This window comes from Zalophus californianus, chromosome 4 (assembly GCF_009762305.2).
Source record: "Zalophus californianus isolate mZalCal1 chromosome 4, mZalCal1.pri.v2, whole genome shotgun sequence".
In the NCBI taxonomy this organism is placed as follows: Eukaryota; Metazoa; Chordata; class Mammalia; order Carnivora; family Otariidae; genus Zalophus; species Zalophus californianus.
The window spans coordinates 53,087,495-53,106,784 of record NC_045598.1 but is presented as its reverse complement, the minus strand read 5'-3'; the positions used below and the strand labels follow the sequence as shown (position 1 = coordinate 53,106,784).

The following is a 19,290-nucleotide window of genomic DNA, read 5'->3' as shown; positions in this document are numbered from 1 at the left end:
TAAATATGTGTGAGTTATGTGAAAAATAAAACAAGGGTATAAACATAAGCATATTATATATACTGCATTTAATATAAACATAAGGAATTATAATTCTTAGCTTGCTCAGAGCCCTCGGTGAGTAGCTCAAAGTATAGTAAGGGATAGAGTTAAGACAGAAAGGACATAGTGTTCGGGCGCTGGGGTGGCTCAGTTGTTAAGCGTCTGCCTTTGGCTCAGGTCATGGGATCGAGCCCCGCATCGGGCTCCCTGCTCAGCGGGAAGCCTGCTTCTCCCTCTCCCCCTGCTTGTGTTCCCTCTCTCGCTGTGTCTCTCTCTGGCAAATAAAATCTTAAAAAAAAAAAAAAAAAGACACAGTGAAAGAAATTCAGATGGAACTTACTGACTAACAAGACACTTTGTCTTTCCTGAACACCAAGAAACTTTCCTCTAGAAGCTTTGCATGTGTTCCAGTGAGGTAGATTTCATCCTCCTCCCTTGCCACACCACACAAACAAAAAGCCATACTTGGTGAAATAATGTCTCCATCAGTGTAAGAGTAGAATATCTTATTTAAAATTGTGAAACTAGGGGTGCCGTGGTGGCTCAGTTGGTTAAGTGTCTGCCTTCGGCTCAGGTCATGATCCCAGAATCCCGGGATCCAGCCGCACACTGCACATCTGGCTCCCTGCTCAGCGGTAAGTCTGCCTCTCCCTCTGCCCTTCACCCCACTCATGCTCTCTCTCTCTCCCCTGCCTCAAATAACAAAATCTTTTTTAAAAATTGTGAAACTTGCGCTAAAATAAGCATAATATCTAATGCCATACATCAATCTGAGTAGAAAGGCAATCTAGAGAATATATATTCTCTACTATATGAAAAGAAAAAAACAACAAAACAAAACAAAAAAACCAATACTGGAGAGGAGTTAAGAGAGCCTAGAGTCCAAAGGTGTGGCCAATACTTTCTAAAAGACCCAAGAGCCTGATATACTGCCTGTAAACTCTAACACAATCTTGGACTGTATTAACAGAAATATAATGATCATAGGAAAGAAATCTCACCACATTCTGTGATCAAAACCCATATGTTCATGTCTGTGTTCACCATATTTCTGGACAGCCCAGAGAACCTAGGCTAATATCTACAAGAGGACAGTTAGTTGGGGAAACTAGAGAGATTTTCTTAGGACATGTTATAGAAAGTCAAATATAGACCTGTAATCTCCAAAGAAACTTATGAGGTGTAGAAAAAATTACTAGAACTCTTGTTCATATTTACTTTCATCTTTAAATAAAAATATTAAGCTTTATCATTTCTTAATATATGGGTTAACAAGGGTACATTTATATAACTGACATATAATTGATACATACAGTATATCTTTGGAGCTCTGCTCAAAATTCACTGATAGCACTGCATAGTCAAAAAGAAATTTTTTTTTAAAGATTTTGTTTATTTATTTGACAGAGAGAGACACAGCAAGAGAGGGAACACAAGCAGGGGAAGTGGGAGACGGAGAAGCAGGCTTCCCGCTGAGCAGGGAGCCCGATGCGGGGCTCGATCCCAGGACCCTGGGACCATGACCTGAGCTGAAGGCAGACGCTTAACAACTGAGCCACCCAGGCACCACCAAAAAATAAATAAATTTCAAAAAGACCATTGACCTGGAGAATAAAAGACAGGGAAAACAAGAAAATGACTAAGGTTTCATGATAGTGGTCTTCAAATATTACTAGAAGTCCTTTCTTAGGGAAGAAGCAATAGACTTATTCTGTGTTTCTTCAGAGGAAGAACTAGAATAAATCACTAAAATTATAGGGTTTACCATCTAATATAAAAAAAAAAACCAAACCTCATTATTAACTTTGTCCAACTAGGGAATGGGCTGCCTTGGGAAATAATGAGCCTCTTACGCTTTGGGTGGTCAAGACATAAACACATATCTCTATACCATTAAAACTGTAGAAAAGATATCTGATTATGTAATAGGCTGAGCCAGAAAACCTTTAACCGCTGCTTCTTACATACAAATAGTTGATGATTATAGGATATACTTACTACGAATATTGTTGTATAATAAAAAATTTAACTGGTCTTTGTCTCTGGTTCCTGGAAGGAAAACTCTAAATACTTAGAAGTTTCTGAGTGATAGGAGTGTCTTTGTTAGGCTAATGAGGTGACTCAAGGTGGACCCTGCCACGGGGCTGGTCAATGCCAGAAACACCAACCATGTGATTAGAGGGCTGGGGCGTTGGGTCCCGTGGTGTCAGCCTGACCTCCTGACCTCCAGAGAGTGGAGGGAAACTGGAGGTTCAGTTCACTAACAGCCGATCAGGTCTACCTAATGAAACTCCAGTAAAACTCTGGACGTCAAATTTAATTCAGTGGAGATCCCTGGTTGATGAATACACAGATGTGCTGGGAGGGTAGTATGCCCTGATTCCAGGGGAAAAGAGCATAAAAGCTCTGCATTCGGGGCCCTCCTAGACCTAGCTGTAAGAGTATCTTCACTTGGCCATTTCTGAGTTCTGTCCTTTATAATACAACTATAATCACAAGTACAGTGCTTTCCTTAGTTCTATGAGTTGTTCTAGCAAATCATCAAACCTGAACCCCCCAAAATCTGTGGCCAGTTGGTCAGAAACACAGGTGGTTTGGGGGACCCCCTGAGCTTGCAGCTGGTGCGTGAAGTAGGAGCAGACCTGTGGATGACTAAGCCCTTAACTTGTGGGGTCTGTGCTAACCCTGGGTAGTTAGTGCTAGAACCGAATTGCAGTCCAGTAGTTGGTGTTAGACCAGTTGGGGTTGAAACAATAAGTATATTTAAACATTTTTTATGCTAAACTTTAGTGCTGAATATAAAAATTCACTTCATAAGGCTAAAATATACATTTTATGTATATATAGTTGTGCATTTCAAGAGGTGGGCTCTTACCAGAGGAAGAATACTAAATAGGTAGATATTTAGTATATACCAATATTATAAAGATTTCCATAGTATTTTTTGTCATTTTCTACAGAGTGAAACATCTTTTCGACAGAAAAGAGGAAAGAGGAAACATACCTTTAACACGTTTGAACAAAGTAATTCTGCTAAAAATATTACATGGAAAAGTAGCATATCCTTTGTTGATACAATCCACAACAACACAATGTGTTAATTATCTGGTCTCTAAATTCCTGTCAACAAAGAGCTAAGCTGGTTTTAATATTTAACATTTACTAAAAAGAAATTAGGAAACACATAAGCAGCCTATATCTACCAAAAATAGTGAAAACATATTATCAGCCCAGATCATTAATTAAAATTCACTGACAAGTCCTAGAAAAATATTTTTGGACTAATTTAATGTGTTTTTCATGCAAAACGGCACAAATTGGCTTCATGCCAACATTCTATGTTTACTCTGTATCCATGTGCTTACCTGGTTTAACAGCTCGCCCGCAGAGCTGGGGTTGTAGAAGAACTTGTAACATGGCGGGATTGTTTAAACTTTTCATAATTTGTACAGGATTTGGCTCTGGAAGTAAGCCTTTTTGATTACTGTGCATCTTCAATAAATATAGAAACAGGAAACATTAGAACAAGGATAGGTGTGAAAGATGCAGTTTTAAAGGCTTTCTTCCAGAAATTCTCACTCCCCTGATCTTTATGATAAATGCACATTGCTCTACATGATACATTCTTGTATATATTCTATCACAATTCTCAATTATAATGCCAAGATATTCCACTGTACATCATATATTGAAATCCTCATAAAATGTCTCCATGAAATACAAATTGGCTTTAAGAGGACTAACAATTTAGTAAGATAAATCTCTTCATACAAGTGGAAAAATTTCAAGGGAATCTGAATTTATTAATGGGGAGATAATTTGTTGACACAGTATGAATACTTCATACCACAGAAGAGCCGTACTATAATGTTTATCTAAAGCATAATAATGTGGGTTGCCTTACAAACAAAATTTTTTTTAAAAGATTTTATTTATTTATTTGACAGAGAGAGACACAGCGAGAGAGGGAACAGAAGCAGGGGGAGTGGGAGAGGGAGAAGCAGGCTTCCCGCCGAGCAGGGAGCCCGATGTGGGGCTCGATCCCAGGACCCCGGGATCATGACCTGAGCCGAAAGCAGACGCCTAATGGCTGAGCCACCCAGGCGTTCCCAAAATTTTTCTTATAATAAAAGTCTTAACTTCATCTTCTGAGACAAAGCTGAACTGGACTCACATACATGTGATTAGGTAGCTTCCTAAAAATATGAAATTGTTTTCAGTTTCAAAAACCAACCTGATAGATGAGAATATTAATATATGGTTATAAAATACTATAAACTTCTAGTCATAACAAAATGGAGAACTAATAATACGAGTGGAATCCCTCTCTAACTAAACCCAGATACTGTGAACATGAGAGGGAAAGGGTGACAGATCTGAGAACCACACACAAAATCTGTGAGAACTCCCTTGGAGAGATAGAAGGTGGCGGGTCTCAATGTGGAGGGAGAGACTTCTGCAGGGAGCATGAGAGCGCCTGGGTCTACAGCCAGTTTGGGATGGGCTTTTGACTGTGCGACTGTAATGAGGGCTTTCCTGGCCAGCACACGGAGGGGAACCAGCAGCATTAACCTAGTGACAGTCACAGGACCACTGAATTAAGAGTTTCTCCAAGGTGCAGGGTTGTCTGGTTGGGGTGGGAAAAGGGCTGCGGTCAAGGACAGACAGTAAAGGAGAGGTTCTCAGCCCTAGCTCCTCATCTGCATTTGCTAAACCCTAGCTAAAATGAACAGGCTTTCGCTCTCACCTGTCCATCCTCCACTCCCTCGACTTCTAAACACCCACATACAAGGAAACTGAAACCCTCCCAGGGAAATATGTATTCACAGACCACAGCTAGACATCTGGAGAATGTAGCCATTAAAAATTATAAGTAACAAACTGAACCACCTGTAATAGACAAACCAGAATTAATGGATACGAAATGATAAGAACACTACATAGTAATAGAGATAATCGATACACTTAAAAATTTTTCATTAGTAACGTGAATCAAGGACAAGCAGTTACAAAGAATAACTAATTAGAAATACTGGGTATGAAAAACATAAATGTTAAAAAAAGAAAAAAAGCAGCCCTCACTGCATACTTGACATCGTTCTATGCACTTGACATGGATTATATCATGTAGTCCTCCTAAACAACTCTACAGCATGGTACTATTATCACTATTCTATAGACAAGGAAACCGAAGAAACTCATACAGAGCATTATTCTTAACCTCTATCCTGTGCATGAACAGATAAACATAATATGTGTGGTTGAAAAACCAAAGAGTGCCTTGAAAGATCAGTTCAAAAGAAAGCTCTAAGATGACACAGGCAAAGGATAAAGCGGAAAATGCAAATAAACAAAACAAAACATGGAAATAAGAAACACAAGCAAAAGAGAAAAAGGAAGGCAATAAAGAGGCTGGAAATGTCAACCTGTATAAAATAGGAGTCCCTGAAGGAGAAGAAAGAAGAAGGGGATCTTTGAAGAAATAATGGCTGAGAATTTCTTGTTATTAAAGAAAAATTAAAGAACGTGGAATGAAAGGAGTTACGGCATTCCAAAGATGATGTATAAGGAAAAAACACACGTAGTCACATTTTTGGGTTTGAAACTTAAGAACATCAAAGCTAAAGAAAAAATGCGAGAAGCTTCTACTGAGAAAGAACGTATTTCCAAAGGAACAAGAAATGAATTAATACCATCTTCTTCCTCAAAGCATCAACAGTGGATTTAAGAAGACAACAAATTAGTATTTCCAAAGTGCCAAAGGAAGAACTTTGAATCTACATTTTTAATATTTTTATATTCAGCTAAGTTATTATTTAAATATGTGAAAGAAATAAAAATATTCCCAACTACACAAATTCTCAAAAGTTTTTACATTAATACCTTCTCTGAAAATGAGACGAGATGCAGTAAATGCAAGACCATATTACATGATATGTGCAAACGAAGGTATGTAATAGCATAGTTGATTTCACTCTTGCATATAAAATCCAGTACCATGGGAAAAAAATACTTTAGGCAATCCTAAAATTAAAATGTAGACACCAATATGGTGGTAGGTGGGATAAGGAAGGAGGAAGTCAGATGGAGGTAAGATTGACTTAAGTGGGAAGAAAGGGATACCGACAAGTCTAGGGGGGTAAATAAGTTAGGGGCAATCACCAATAGGATAAAGACAGAACACATTATTCTCAAATGTGAAGAAGAAATTTCTTTTTCCTCTTTTTTTAGTAGTTATTTCCTATGGCTTTTTTTTCTCATCTACAAAACCTTAGCCCTCCAACTGCTTCTTGATCTTAGGGGCCTCAGATAATCTAAAAACCTCATTTAACAAACATCTGGTGTCTAGTGTAAAAGAGTATGATTGATGCTGAGGAGGAATACCAAGATACAGGACACAGGTCCCTGCCTTTCTAGAGAAGAATTTGTACGGAATGGACCAGCCAAGAATCCAACTGTCAGTCGATACAACCTCTCCCTTGTTGACCACTGCTCCAACAGAGGTATGCACTCAACCAGTTTAATTCTCAAACTGCCATCCTCAGGTGGAAAATGCAGAATTCCATTTAATTTTCACTTTTAAAGGGGTGACATTAAGGAAGGCACATTCGGGTTTGCTGTCTGAGGGGTTTCCTTTTTCCTGTCTCAGAGATGCTTACCTATTCCCACCTGCTCCCCAGGACAACCCACACTCAAAGAAAATTCTTATTTATCCAATAGTAGATGGAAAATGAAAATGGAAGAACAAAGTATAGTTAAAAGGAAACATGATATAAGAGAATGAGCATCACTACATATTTAAGTAGGCTAAATGTACCAATTAAAGACAGATTTTTTTAATTTGATTTTTTAAAACATGTTTTTAGAGCAACATGTTACCTATAAGACACATACCTAAAATAAAATGTACAGAAAGCTTGGTAATAAAGGGATGGCAAATATAAACCAAAAGAAAGTTGAAGTAGCAACTAACTCTAACATCAGAAAAACACACAGAGGGGTAAAATAATCAATATGACCAGAAACAAATGTGTACCTGATAATAATACCTATACCTATCTATATGGAGAAAGAACTAATAGAATAAGGAGAAAAAGAAAACTCAACAATTATACATGGTAATTTCTAATACATTCCTCTCAGACACTGACAGATCAAACAGAAAAAAATAAGCAAAGATATAGAAGACTTGAGTCACAATTAATAAGCTCAAACTATTACTTATACACACATATATGCACATATAACTTTGTAACCCACAAACATAGACTGGATTGTTTTTGAGCATACAGGACACATTCACAGAAAGTAACCATGCACCAAAACAAAATGCAGCCACAATATCCCCTCCCCCCAAATCAATGTGAGAGACTAGATTCTCTGACCACAATGCAATAAATTACAAATCTATGTCAGAAGAATAGTTTTTTAAAATTCCTAAGTGGATATAAACTGAAAAACAAAAGTAATTAAGCTTTACGTTGAAAAGGAAATCATAGAACAATTTGAAACACTTATAATCTAAAATTTATGACACGTTGTATAGAGTTGTGGAATCACTATATTGTACACCTGAAATTAATATAACACTGTATGTTAACTAGAAATGAAAGAAAAATTTAAAAAGCCAAAATAAAATAAAATTTAGGATACATAAGTATAGCATTAGTTAAAAAGAAACTTGATTTAAATACATTAATCAGAAAACAATACAGACAATACAGATTGAAAACAAAGGTGCTAAGTGTTAATATCAATAAAGACAGAGGAGAAAGAGTAAACCCAAAGAAGAAAAAAAAAAACCAAGGATATTATAAAGATAAGGCCACTGTGGAAAACAGTATGGAGGTTACTCAAGAAATTAAAAATAGTATTACTGTATGATCCAGTAATTCCTCTACTGGGTATTTACTCAAAGAATACAAAAATACTAATTTGAAAAAATACATACACCCCTAGGTTTACTGAAGTATTATTTATAATAGCCAGGATATGGATGCAGCCCAAGTGTCCACTGATAGATGAATGGATAAAGAAAAGGTGAGATACACACACACACACACACACACACACACACAGAGGAATATTACTCAGCCAAAAAAAGATTGAAATCTTGCCATTTGCAACAACGTGAATGGATCTAAAAAGTATAATGCTAAGTGAAATAGATCAGAGAAAGACAAATACCCCATGACTTCATTCTTATGTGCAATTTATGACACTAACAAAGAAAACAAAAAGACAAACTAAGAAACAGACTCTTCACTATAGTGAACAAACAGATGGTTCCCAGGGGGGGAGGTAGGTGGGGGTGGGTGAAAGAGGTGATGGGGATTAAGACTACACTTATCATGAGGAGCAATGAGTAATGTATAGAATTGTTGAATCAATATATTGTACACCTGAAACTAATAAAACACTGTATGTTATCTATGCTGGAATTAAAATTAAAAAAGGGCAGAAATAAGCAAAAGATAGAAATAACAGAACAAAAGGTGTTTCTTTGAAAAGACAAAACAGGGAAATCTTTTTTAAGACTGATCAAAGAAGGGGTGTCTGGGTGGCTCAGTCGGTTAAGTGTCAACTCTTGATTTCAGCTCAGGTCATGATCTCAGGGTCATGGGATCGATTGAGCCCTGCTTTAGCAGGCTCTGCGCTCAGTGTGGAGTCTGCTTGGGATTCGCTCTCTCACTCTTTCTGCCCCCGGCCCAACTCGTCTCTCAAAAAAAAAAAAAAAAAAAAAAAAAAAGGCAAATAAAATACACAACAAAAATTAGAACAAAACAATTTTATTTTTTTTAAAGGTTTTATTTATTTGAAAGAGTGAGTGAGAGAGAGAACAGAAGTGGGGTGAGGGGCAGAGGGAGAGGAAGAGGTAGGCTCCCAGCCAAGCAGGGAGCCTGATGTGGGGTTCGATCCCAGGACTTCAGGAGCCTGAAGACAGAACAAATCTTAAAAATAATATTATAAATGAGTATGTGCCAATAAATTTGAAAACATAGACAACATGGATGAATCTATAGAATATAATCAAATGCCAATAAGCCATAGAGAGAAAAATAAAACTAAAATTTCTAAATATCTGTAGAAGAAACTTAAGTGGTAACCAATGGTTTCTCTCTGTATGAGGCTCCAGGACTAGGTCTACATGATTTCATGCATGAGACTTCACAAACTTTCAAAGAACAGGTAAGCCCTATTTTACATGCGTTGATCCATGAAATAGAAAGAAAAGGGGGAGACGGAGAAAAAAATAGTTAAGTCATTTAATAAGGTCAGTATTTCCTTGATTGCAAAATAAATGATGGTACACAAGATTTTAAGCATTTTTCACTTATGAGCACATGTGCACATAACAAAATATTAACCAATCAAATCAAATAATGCATTGGAAAAAATGTTATCAATTAGAGTTTATAATGGAAGGATGGTTTAACATTAGGAAATCTATCAGTGTGATTCAGCACATGAATGGATTAAGAAATCACATGATTGTCTGAATAGTTATAGAAATACTTGGATAAATTTCAGTACCTATTTATGATTTTTTTTAATCTCAGAAAACCAAGAATCTGTCGAAAGCATCAGTGCAAAGGCATTACTTCTAAGATTGAGAAACATTTAAGATTTCTCATCGTCACTGATACTCAATCATGAAGGGCCCTGCAGGCCATGCAAAGGAACCTGAACTTACGCAGGCAAGTTAATATTAAATTAATATTAAAGAATATTAAATTCTTAATATTAGAGAATATTAAGCAAGCAAATGACACAATCTGATTTGAGGATGGAAAAGATCAGTCTTGAGGCGCTGTGGAAGACGAATGATAGTGGTGAATACACAGGCGATTATTTTCATCATCTAGCTGAGAAAAGAGGAGATCCTGAGTGAAGTAATGAAGATGCTGACAAGCCTCAAGGATTGAAGAGATGTTAGGATGTGCAACTGAAAGGATTTGCTAATATTTTCAACATCTAGATTTGGGGAGCAGGTGAAAGAGACCCATCATGATTAACTGAGTTGCTGATTCAGATAATTTTAGTTTGGGGGAATGGGTGCCATACACAGAACACAGAATTATACGTGTATGTCACACATGTGTAGTGGCATCAAGCCATGTAGGTGTTTGTTCTTCTCCAAGGGAGCACAGTGCCCTGGTGCAGAGGCAGGCGACTGGATGGATTCAGAATTGCAAACTCAGCAAGTCCAGCCCAACATCACAGAACACAGACAAGCAAGTTCCAGAGAAAAGATAGTTTTCTTTTGGGAATGTTGAAATTGAACTACTTATAGAACATGAAGGTGGGATGCTTAATAATTATTTGGAAATACAGATTTTGTGCTGAGGGCAAATGGGTCCAAAAATAGGCACTTGCAAGTCATTGCTGATAGGCAGTAACTGGGACTGTTGGAGTACACAAGAAGAAAGTGAGAAAGCCAAATACACACGTCTACTCATACCAGCCCTTAGGGAAAAAGAAGGGGAAGGAACGGTTAGGGAGAAGAATGGTGGGGTAGAATTCTAGAGTGGAGACTTTTAAAGAGACCAAGCAATAAAAGACTAAATAGCACACCTATTCAACCTGAATATGGAGAAATCTCTATTAACCTTAATGAGAACAGGTTCATGTGAATAGCGGAGGCAGAAGCCACAGTGCATCAGGCTGACAGGGAAATGAAGAAATGATGAGAGGAAGTGGAGCCTAATTGTTCAAGAAGCTCCAGGGGTGAAGGAAGAGTAATATAAAGGCCAGTATGTAGAGAGCATTTTTTAAAGGAAAGGATCCGAACATGTTTATAAGCAGATGGGATGCAGCTAGGGGAGCGAGCAAGGAATGATAATAAGTAGAAAGGTAAGGATCAAGATCCTTAATCTTGGTCATGAGGCCCAGCACCGCAAGGATGAGGCATGGCTCTTCCTCCAAGGAGGGGATCTTTGTCCATTTTGTTCACTGATGAATCATAAACATCTCTAACAGTGCCTACCATGTAGTGGGTGTCCAGTACGTATCTGTGGAATGAATGCTACTGAAGAGAAAAGGAAGTAAAAATGGGGACACAGGAGCACCTGGGTGGCACGGTAGATTAAGGGTTCGACTCTTGGTTTCGGCTCAGGTCGTGATCTCAGGGTCATGAGATGGAGCCCCACATTGGGCTCCATGCTCAGCTCAGAGTCTGCTTGAGTTTCTCCCTCTCCCTCCCCCTCTGCTCCTCCCCACCCACCCATCCCTGCCATGCACACTCACACTCTTTCCCTCTTAAATAAATAAATAAATAAATAAATAAATCTTTTTTAAAATATGGGGACACATTTCCTGGGGCAATATGGGAAGAGTTGAATGAACGATCCAGCACATGACCTTTGTATTCCTAAACAGTAGGAGCCATGATCAGCTGATAGAAAGGACAAAGGCAGAAACAGAGTGAAGGTTCAAGATAGTTGCTGTAGAAAATGGAAGAGCAGCTGATGAGAGATGATGAGCTGAAGTTTTGCTGGGACCAGCCATTAACGTATATTACAGATATGTAGTAGCACCAAGCCTTGTAGGTATTTGTTTCTCTTCGAGAGGACACAGTGCCCTGGTGCAGAAGTAGGCGACTGCATGGATTCAGAATTCTAAACTCAGTGATTCTGGTCCAGCAGAGGCAACTTAACCAGAGGCACGATGTTGTCAGTCGAAGAAGAGCTGAAGTTGTGACTTATGCAAGCAAGGGCAGGAGAATGACAGAACTGGAGAGAGGAAGGACAAACTACGAAAGAAGGGAGGAGGGATCCAGGGCCAGATGTAAGGTTAAAGAACAGGAAGAGAAGGGCAAGAGATATGAGACCAAGAGCAATCTCCTCTCTTTTCCTCCCTCCTCAGTTCATCTATGAACCACTTTCAGACCAATGTCTTGATGGCTTAACTCTGATCCCATCACTACCTTGTTTATATACCTCAAAAGCTCCCCTCTGCTTACCAAATTCAATCTCCATTCCCCCAGTGCTCAATGCTCCTCTCGGATTGGCATCAACCTACCATTTCACCATGCAGCCCTTCCTACACTCCTCCACCTGCACCACTCACCCCCCTTGACACATGCGAATTTGCCTCATTCTACTGCTTGAAAGCCTTTGTTCAACTCACTCTACAGTTGTCAGATTTAGCAAGTAAAAATACAGGCTGCCCAGTTAAACTTGGGTTTCAGATAAAGAATAATTTTTTCAATATACTGTCTCATGCAAAATTTGTGTTTAACTAGCACTCCTATCCTCTACTCCCAATACATTTCAAAAATCACACTTTAATGTCACACACTCAAATGCCCTCCATCATGAAGTCTTCTTCCCTCATCCCTCAAAAGTGTATTCCTTTCGGGGCACCTGGGTGGCTCAGTCGGTTAAGCACCTGCCTTTGGCTCAGGTCATGATCCCAGGGTCCTGGGATCGAGCCCTGCATCGGGCTCCCTGCTCCGCGGGAAGCCTGCTTCTCCCTCTCCCATTCCCCCTGCTTGTGTTCCTGCTCTCGCTCTCTGTCAAATAAATAAAATCTTTAAAAAAAAAAGCGTATTCCTTCCTTAGTTCAGTCAACGAGCATTTACCATGCTAAGTGCCTCGAGTCAAAACCGAACAAGGAATAGTCCCTATCTCACATGAGAGAGGCCCAGAGAGGAATAAGCAGATAGTTAACAATAGAGAAGTAGTAACAATGGGCCATGTGAGCAAAAACAAAGCACACGCCTTCCTGTATTTGCACTATGGATACTTATGAACACTTTGAAAAAAGAGACACGACACTCAAAATTTGGAATAGAACATTCCTTCAAAAAATTTATTTGGACAAACTTTACCAAATGCCATTTCTTCTTTTGTAATGACTCCTGGCTTGACATGACAGAGATACCATTTAGCCAATTTTTTCAAAGGAAGAATGTCTTTGTGTAATGGAAATATAATGAGAGTCCAATGAATGGTCAACTGGTTTGGATAGATTAAAATAGTATTAGAATTTTTCTACATCCTAATAAAGATCGAAAGACTTACCACACGTTGAGCTGCTATCAATGCTGCTAACGTACTTCGCCCTGGTGCTCCGGGGGCACAGAAGGAAACTTGGACTTTGCTTCCCTTGATGGTCATACCATCAGCTGCTTGCTGAACCTCTTCAGCATGCTCCGCAGTGTTATATTCAACCACTGCAAAGCCACCAACATAACTACCTTCATCCTGTGCAAGCTGATTTAATACATTTTATTAAAAGGAGAATTCTAATATTCAGTTAGAAATATTTATTTTCAGTATATAATTTTCAGATTCAAAAACAAATGTATCAGAGCATGACACTGGTGAAAATAATATATTCTTTCTCCCTAAAATTAAAAGTTTCCTAGTTGTGGGATGCCTGGCTGGCTCAGTTGGGAGAGCATGTGACTCTCGATCTCAGGGTCATGAGTTTGAGCCCCGAGTTGGGTGTAGAAATTACTTTTTAAATGAATAAACAAATAAATAAAAATAAAAGTTCACTAGCTGCTTCGATACAGTCCTTCCTGAAGATAGGATGATAAACAAGATTCTGTCAAGTTTCTTTTTAATTCTTTGATTTTTCTATTTTAAAAGCCAAAGCTCAAATGATAATATTCCCTCTATATTAAGAAAGATGTATAACTGATAATTTAGACACAGAAAAATACGGAAACACAATAACTAAAACTTTCTTTAAAATAAATTTACCAGATACATGGACAATGAAAGATACTGAACAATTATTTGACCACATATCTATGTAAATTAAAGTTTGTATTATCAAGAAAAGAAATGTAGGAGGAACCACATTCAACTTTTAACTCAGTAATTTGGGAAGATCTTAGGAATTTGGTCAAGTTTTCCAAAGCAAACCTTATTTGGGAAAACTGTGCCCCAGGTTTGTTAAAATGCCATATGCAACACACAAGCTTTATTTCTGGATGTGCCCTAAATAAACTCCTGCAGTGTAGAACTCGATTTATTTCCAGTCACCCACCTGTAAGTGTAAAGGAAGTGTAAGAGTGTAAAGGAAGATACTAAAGTCCTGAATCTGTAAAGACTGGTACAAAGAGCAAAAATAAGAACAAAATAAGGCACTAAAAAGTTCTAAGTTTTGAATAGTCTGAATTATCTTAAACACATTCACACAATAAACTGGTAAATGTGATAAAAGCATGTTATGTCTTTGAGAAGACACATCAACAACACCTGTTTGGATTTCACATCTCATAAGTTAATATATTACAATTAAATAATTTCTGTCTTTTTTAATTTCTGTCTTATTTCTGAAGCTTTACTTTCTTGTATTGTTAGACCAAATTTCTATTTTTCCTTCACATTCTTCCTTTTAAAACTGTCCTCAAACGTCTTTTCTTCCACAAAACTGTTTCCAATCACATGACAGAAAGGGAAAACATCTACTGCCTCCAAACATTTCTCCTCAACCCCATTCCTCTTATAATCCAAGCCAGATATTACGACCAGATTTGTAAAAGCCATCAGTCTTTGGTGTCCCTTGATCACAAGGTAAGAGACTATCTTCAATATAGTCCATGTCAACCTCCCAAGCAAAAGAGCCTGAATGTCATAGATCCACTGATAAAGGCATCATAAAGTTGTTTCATTAATCTTTTGAGAACTTTTGAAACACTTATTATTATTCCTGGTTCATTATGGTAGCCTTTCATGCCTATATAAATTATAATACCATTTTAATTCTTTCAAAAGACAAAATCATCTAAGTCCACAGCATCAGTAGTTTTAAAGAGGAATATTTCAATTCAGTAGGAAAGCCATTCAAATATGTAATGGTCTGACTTCAGATCTAGTTAATTTTCCATTATTTTGAAACATTTTAATAGAAGCTAAATGGTCACTCGCAAATAATGTAACAAACATTTTTCTACCCCTGGCAACCTAGATTAGAGAACCTCTCATGTACCTTCCAACTCTGGGATTCATAACTCAAATACAAGTTGTGATAAATAGGTTTTCCCCTCACATTTCCTTCAAAGGCCTCAACTACAGCTACAAAGAATTTTGTTTGACCACAGAACATCACTGTATAATTTTAGTATCCAAGAAAAGGATATGGATTAGACATCACCATCTATCAGCTTTCAATAACTAACTGGGCAAAGATTTGATAAAAGATCTGTCACAAAATTTTCTAATTTTATGATGCTCTTAGATGGTTACTTTGATGCATATATTGGGATTGGAGGGGTAGAAATATAAGAAAAAGATGGTAGCATTAATCTATTATTAATATAGTTATATGTATTAAATATAGTTATATAGTTAGTTATGTATAATATATATTTCTATATTATAAAATATATTTATACAAACATGATATATAATACATTATAATTATATATAGTTATATATTATATATGTGGTTGTGTGTGTGTGTGTGTGTGTGTGTGTAGATTTATATATATATAAAACTATAACAACTCTAAACTTTCTACTGTAATAGTAGAGACTCAACAAATGTATGATGAAAGAAAAATGGTGGGGTGGTGGGGGCAGGGAACAGGTGGTAAGAAGAAAAGGAGCATGGGAGGAGAGAAGAGAGGGAAGGAAGAAGTTAAGGGAAGCAAGAGAGAAAAGAGTTCATCAGTTGCTGCCGAACACCTACAAGGGAAGGAGTGTTATACAGTAATTATTTTTGTTTATTTAGAATATATTTAATTTTACTGATCAAGTACATGAAAATTCTTACCAGTGTTGTCAGTTTTCAGGATCTTCTCTAAATGTCTCACCATAATCCCATTAACACAGAATTATACATTCTTTTTAAACCTCGTAATACTTTCCTATCTTCCATTACATTATCTTTATACAGGATTTATAATTATTTGCTTGTCAGTACCTTCTACAAAATTGTAAGGTATTGAGATAGTACATTTCCATTCTCTGTATTTCTAACTTTTAGTAATATAGTGTCTGGCATAGAGAAGATAATAAGTAAAACTTGGAAGGATGAATGGATCAGTGGATGAAGGGCTCAACAAATGGATGGAATGAGGTGAATGAGTAAGTGACGGGTTTGCTAAGACATAGTTAACTATATAATAATATAAGTTGACTCATCCACAAAAGGAATTGACTTAACATTTAGAGTGACCTCAAAGTCTTCATCACAGACTAAAGAAGACTCAGATTATCCATTGTGATATTCACATAGGTATAATAAATTTGTGAGTGCATGCAGAATACATAGGCAGAAATTTTCAAATATTTCAAATGATACCTTAAGAATACATACCTGGCAAAACACAGGTTTATGTATATTGGAAAAAAATTGCAACAGCTCCTCTGAATCCCTGTAGTCACTAGGGAGTTTATCTATACAAAGGCACTTAGAATGAATGAGCTCTGCGGCCAATAGATTAACATCCATCCATTGTGCAAAGAGAGCTGATGCTCCCAATTGTTTACCCAATAACTCCAATCTAGCCTTTGCAGCAAAGTCCTTTTTCATGTATTCCACAAATCCATAGCCTTTGGAATGGCCAGTAACTTCACTGTAGACTAGAAAACATCTCTCGATATTTCCATAAGCACGAACAAGTTCTTCAAACTCTTCTAATGTAAAAGAAGTGGGCAAGTTGGTAATACACAGCAAAGCATCTGTTGGCTGGAGCTGAACAATTAAGTCCTTTCCTCGAAAAGAATACTGATGAAACATCTGAATTGCATTCTGGGCTTGCTCCCCATTCAGTAAGGTAACAAAAGCTAGAAGACAACAAAATGAAATAAAGAATTTTCTAAGCCAGTGTTTTCAAACTTTTTTAACTATGATCCACAGTAAGGAACATATTTTTCGTCTGTGACTTGGTACACACATACACATTTCCAAAACAAAAGTATCAAGAACTAATACTCCTACCACATGCAAAGCACGCTCATATTTCTATTCTATTTCATGGTGCTTTTTAATACTGACGCTACCCTCTTAACCAATTTCACGACCAGTGGCTCAAATTAAAGTATAGGAATTATATTAGGGGTTCCACAGGGTGCCTGGATGGCTCAGTTGGTTGGATGTCTGCCTTCCGCTTGGTTTGTGATCCTGCAGTTCTGGGATCAAGCCCTGCATCAGGCTCCCTGCTCAGAGAGCAGTCTGCTTCTCCCTCTGCCCTTCACCCCACTCGTGCTCTCTCTCTCAAATAAATAAAATTAGAAAAAAAAAAGTTCCACTATAACATCTACTACAATGTTCTGTTTTGTTTTTTATTTTTACAATATTTTCAAACTGCATATTTTCCCCAACTACATGTAATGCAAAATTTTGTGAAGTCTTAAAAATTTTCTTTCATACTGAAGCACCTAAATACATAAAGTAAATATTAACAGACACAAAGCAAGAAACTGACAGTAATACAGTAACAGTAAGGGACTTTAAAACCTCACTTACATCAATAGATAGATCATCCAGGCAGAAAATCAATAAGGAAACAATGTCTTTGAATGACACATTAGAGCAGATGGACTTAACAGATACGTACAGAACATTCCATCCACAACCAACAGAGTATACATTCTTTCCAAGTTCACAGGGAACATTCTCCAGAATAAATCAAGTTTCAATAAATTCAAGAAAATTGAAATCCTATCACATATATGTTCTGATTACATTGTTATAAAACAAGAAATCAATCACAAGAAAAAAAATGCAAAAAAAACCCCCACAAACATGGAAGCTAAATAACATGTTACTAAACAGCCAATGGGTGAATAAAGAAATCTAAAAGGAAATTTAAAAATACATGAAAACAAATGAAAATAAAAACACAATGGTCCAAAATCTTTGGGACACAGCAAAAGCAGTTCCAGGAGGAAAATGTATAGGGACACAGACCTACCTTAAGAAACAAGAAAAATCTCAAGCCATCTAACCTAATACCTAAAGGTACTAGAAAAGGAAGAAAAAACAAAGCCCAGAGCCAGCCTTCTTTCCAGAAGGAAGAAAATATTAAGATTAGAGCAGAAATAAATTAGGGACTAAAAGAACAATAGAAAAGATCAATGAAAACAAGAGCTGGTTCTTTGAAAATTGTTAAACCTTTAACCAGATTCATCAAGAAAAAAAAGAGAAGATACAAATAAATAGAATCAGAAATGAAAGGGAAATTAACAACCAACACCACAGAAGTATGAAAGATTATAAGAGAATACTACAAAAAATTATATGCCAACGAATTGGACAACCTAGAAGAAATGGATACATTTCTAGAAACGTATCATCTTCTAAAATTCAATCAGGAAGAAATAGAAAATCTGAACAGACCAATTACTAATAACAGAGTTGAGTTGGTAATCAAAAACTTCCAACAAAGAGAGGTCCAGGACCAGACTGCTTTACAGGTTTATTCTACTTTTCATTTAAGCAAGAATACCGATTGTCCTCAAACTATTTAAAAAAAAAAAATAGAAGAGGAAGGAAAGCTTCCAATACATTCTACGAGGCCAGTATTATCCTGATACAGAAGCCAGCCAGAGATGCTATGAAAAAATAAAATTACAGACCAATATTCCTGATGAATATAGATGCAAAAATCCTCAACAAAATATTAGCAAGTGTATTCAGCAATACACTGAAAGGATCATTCACCTTGATCAAGTGGGATTGATTCCAGGGATGCAGGGAGGTTTAGTATTCACAAATCAATCAATGTGATAAACCACATTAACAAAACAAAGAATAAAAATCATACAATCATCTCAATAGATGCAGAAAAAGTATTTGACAAAATTCAACATCTGTTCATGATAAAAGCTGTCAACCAAGTGTGTTTAGGGGACACCTTAAGCTAAATAAAGGTCATTCATGAAGAACCCACAGCTAACATCGTACTCAATGGTAAAACACTGAAAGTTTTTTTCTCTAAGATTAGAAACAAGACAATGATGTCCACTCTTTTTATTCAACATACTACTGCAAGTCCTAGCCACAACAAATAGACAAGAAATAAAATTCATCCAAATTGGTAAGGGAGAAGTTAAACTGTCACTATTTGCAGATGACCTAAAGATTCCACCAAAAACTATTAGAATAAATGAATTCAGTAAAGCTGCAGGATTCAAAATTAATACACAGAAAACAATTGCCTTTCTGTACACTAATAATGAAGTAACAGGAAAGAGAAAGAAAACAATCCATTTATAATTGCACCAAAAAGAATAAAATGCCTAGGAATAAATTTAACCAGGCAGGTAAAAGACCTGTACTCTG

General features: G+C 36.9%; 1 protein-coding gene across 5 annotated transcripts in view; it reads right to left on the bottom strand.

The window, feature by feature from the left end:
* RAVER2 (ribonucleoprotein, PTB binding 2) overlaps positions 1-19,290 on the bottom strand; it is a 101,370-nt gene that overhangs the window by 48,501 nt on the left and 33,579 nt on the right. For all 5 annotated transcript variants that reach the window (XM_027570329.2, XM_027570124.1, XM_027570299.1 and 2 more), the window contains exons 3-5: positions 16,321-16,790; positions 13,068-13,259; positions 3,408-3,534 (exon numbers count right to left, since the gene is read on the bottom strand). In XM_027570329.2, coding sequence (XP_027426130.1) covers positions 3,408-3,534; positions 13,068-13,259; positions 16,321-16,790 — 789 coding nt within the window. The remainder of the gene's footprint in view (positions 1-3,407; positions 3,535-13,067; positions 13,260-16,320; positions 16,791-19,290) is intronic.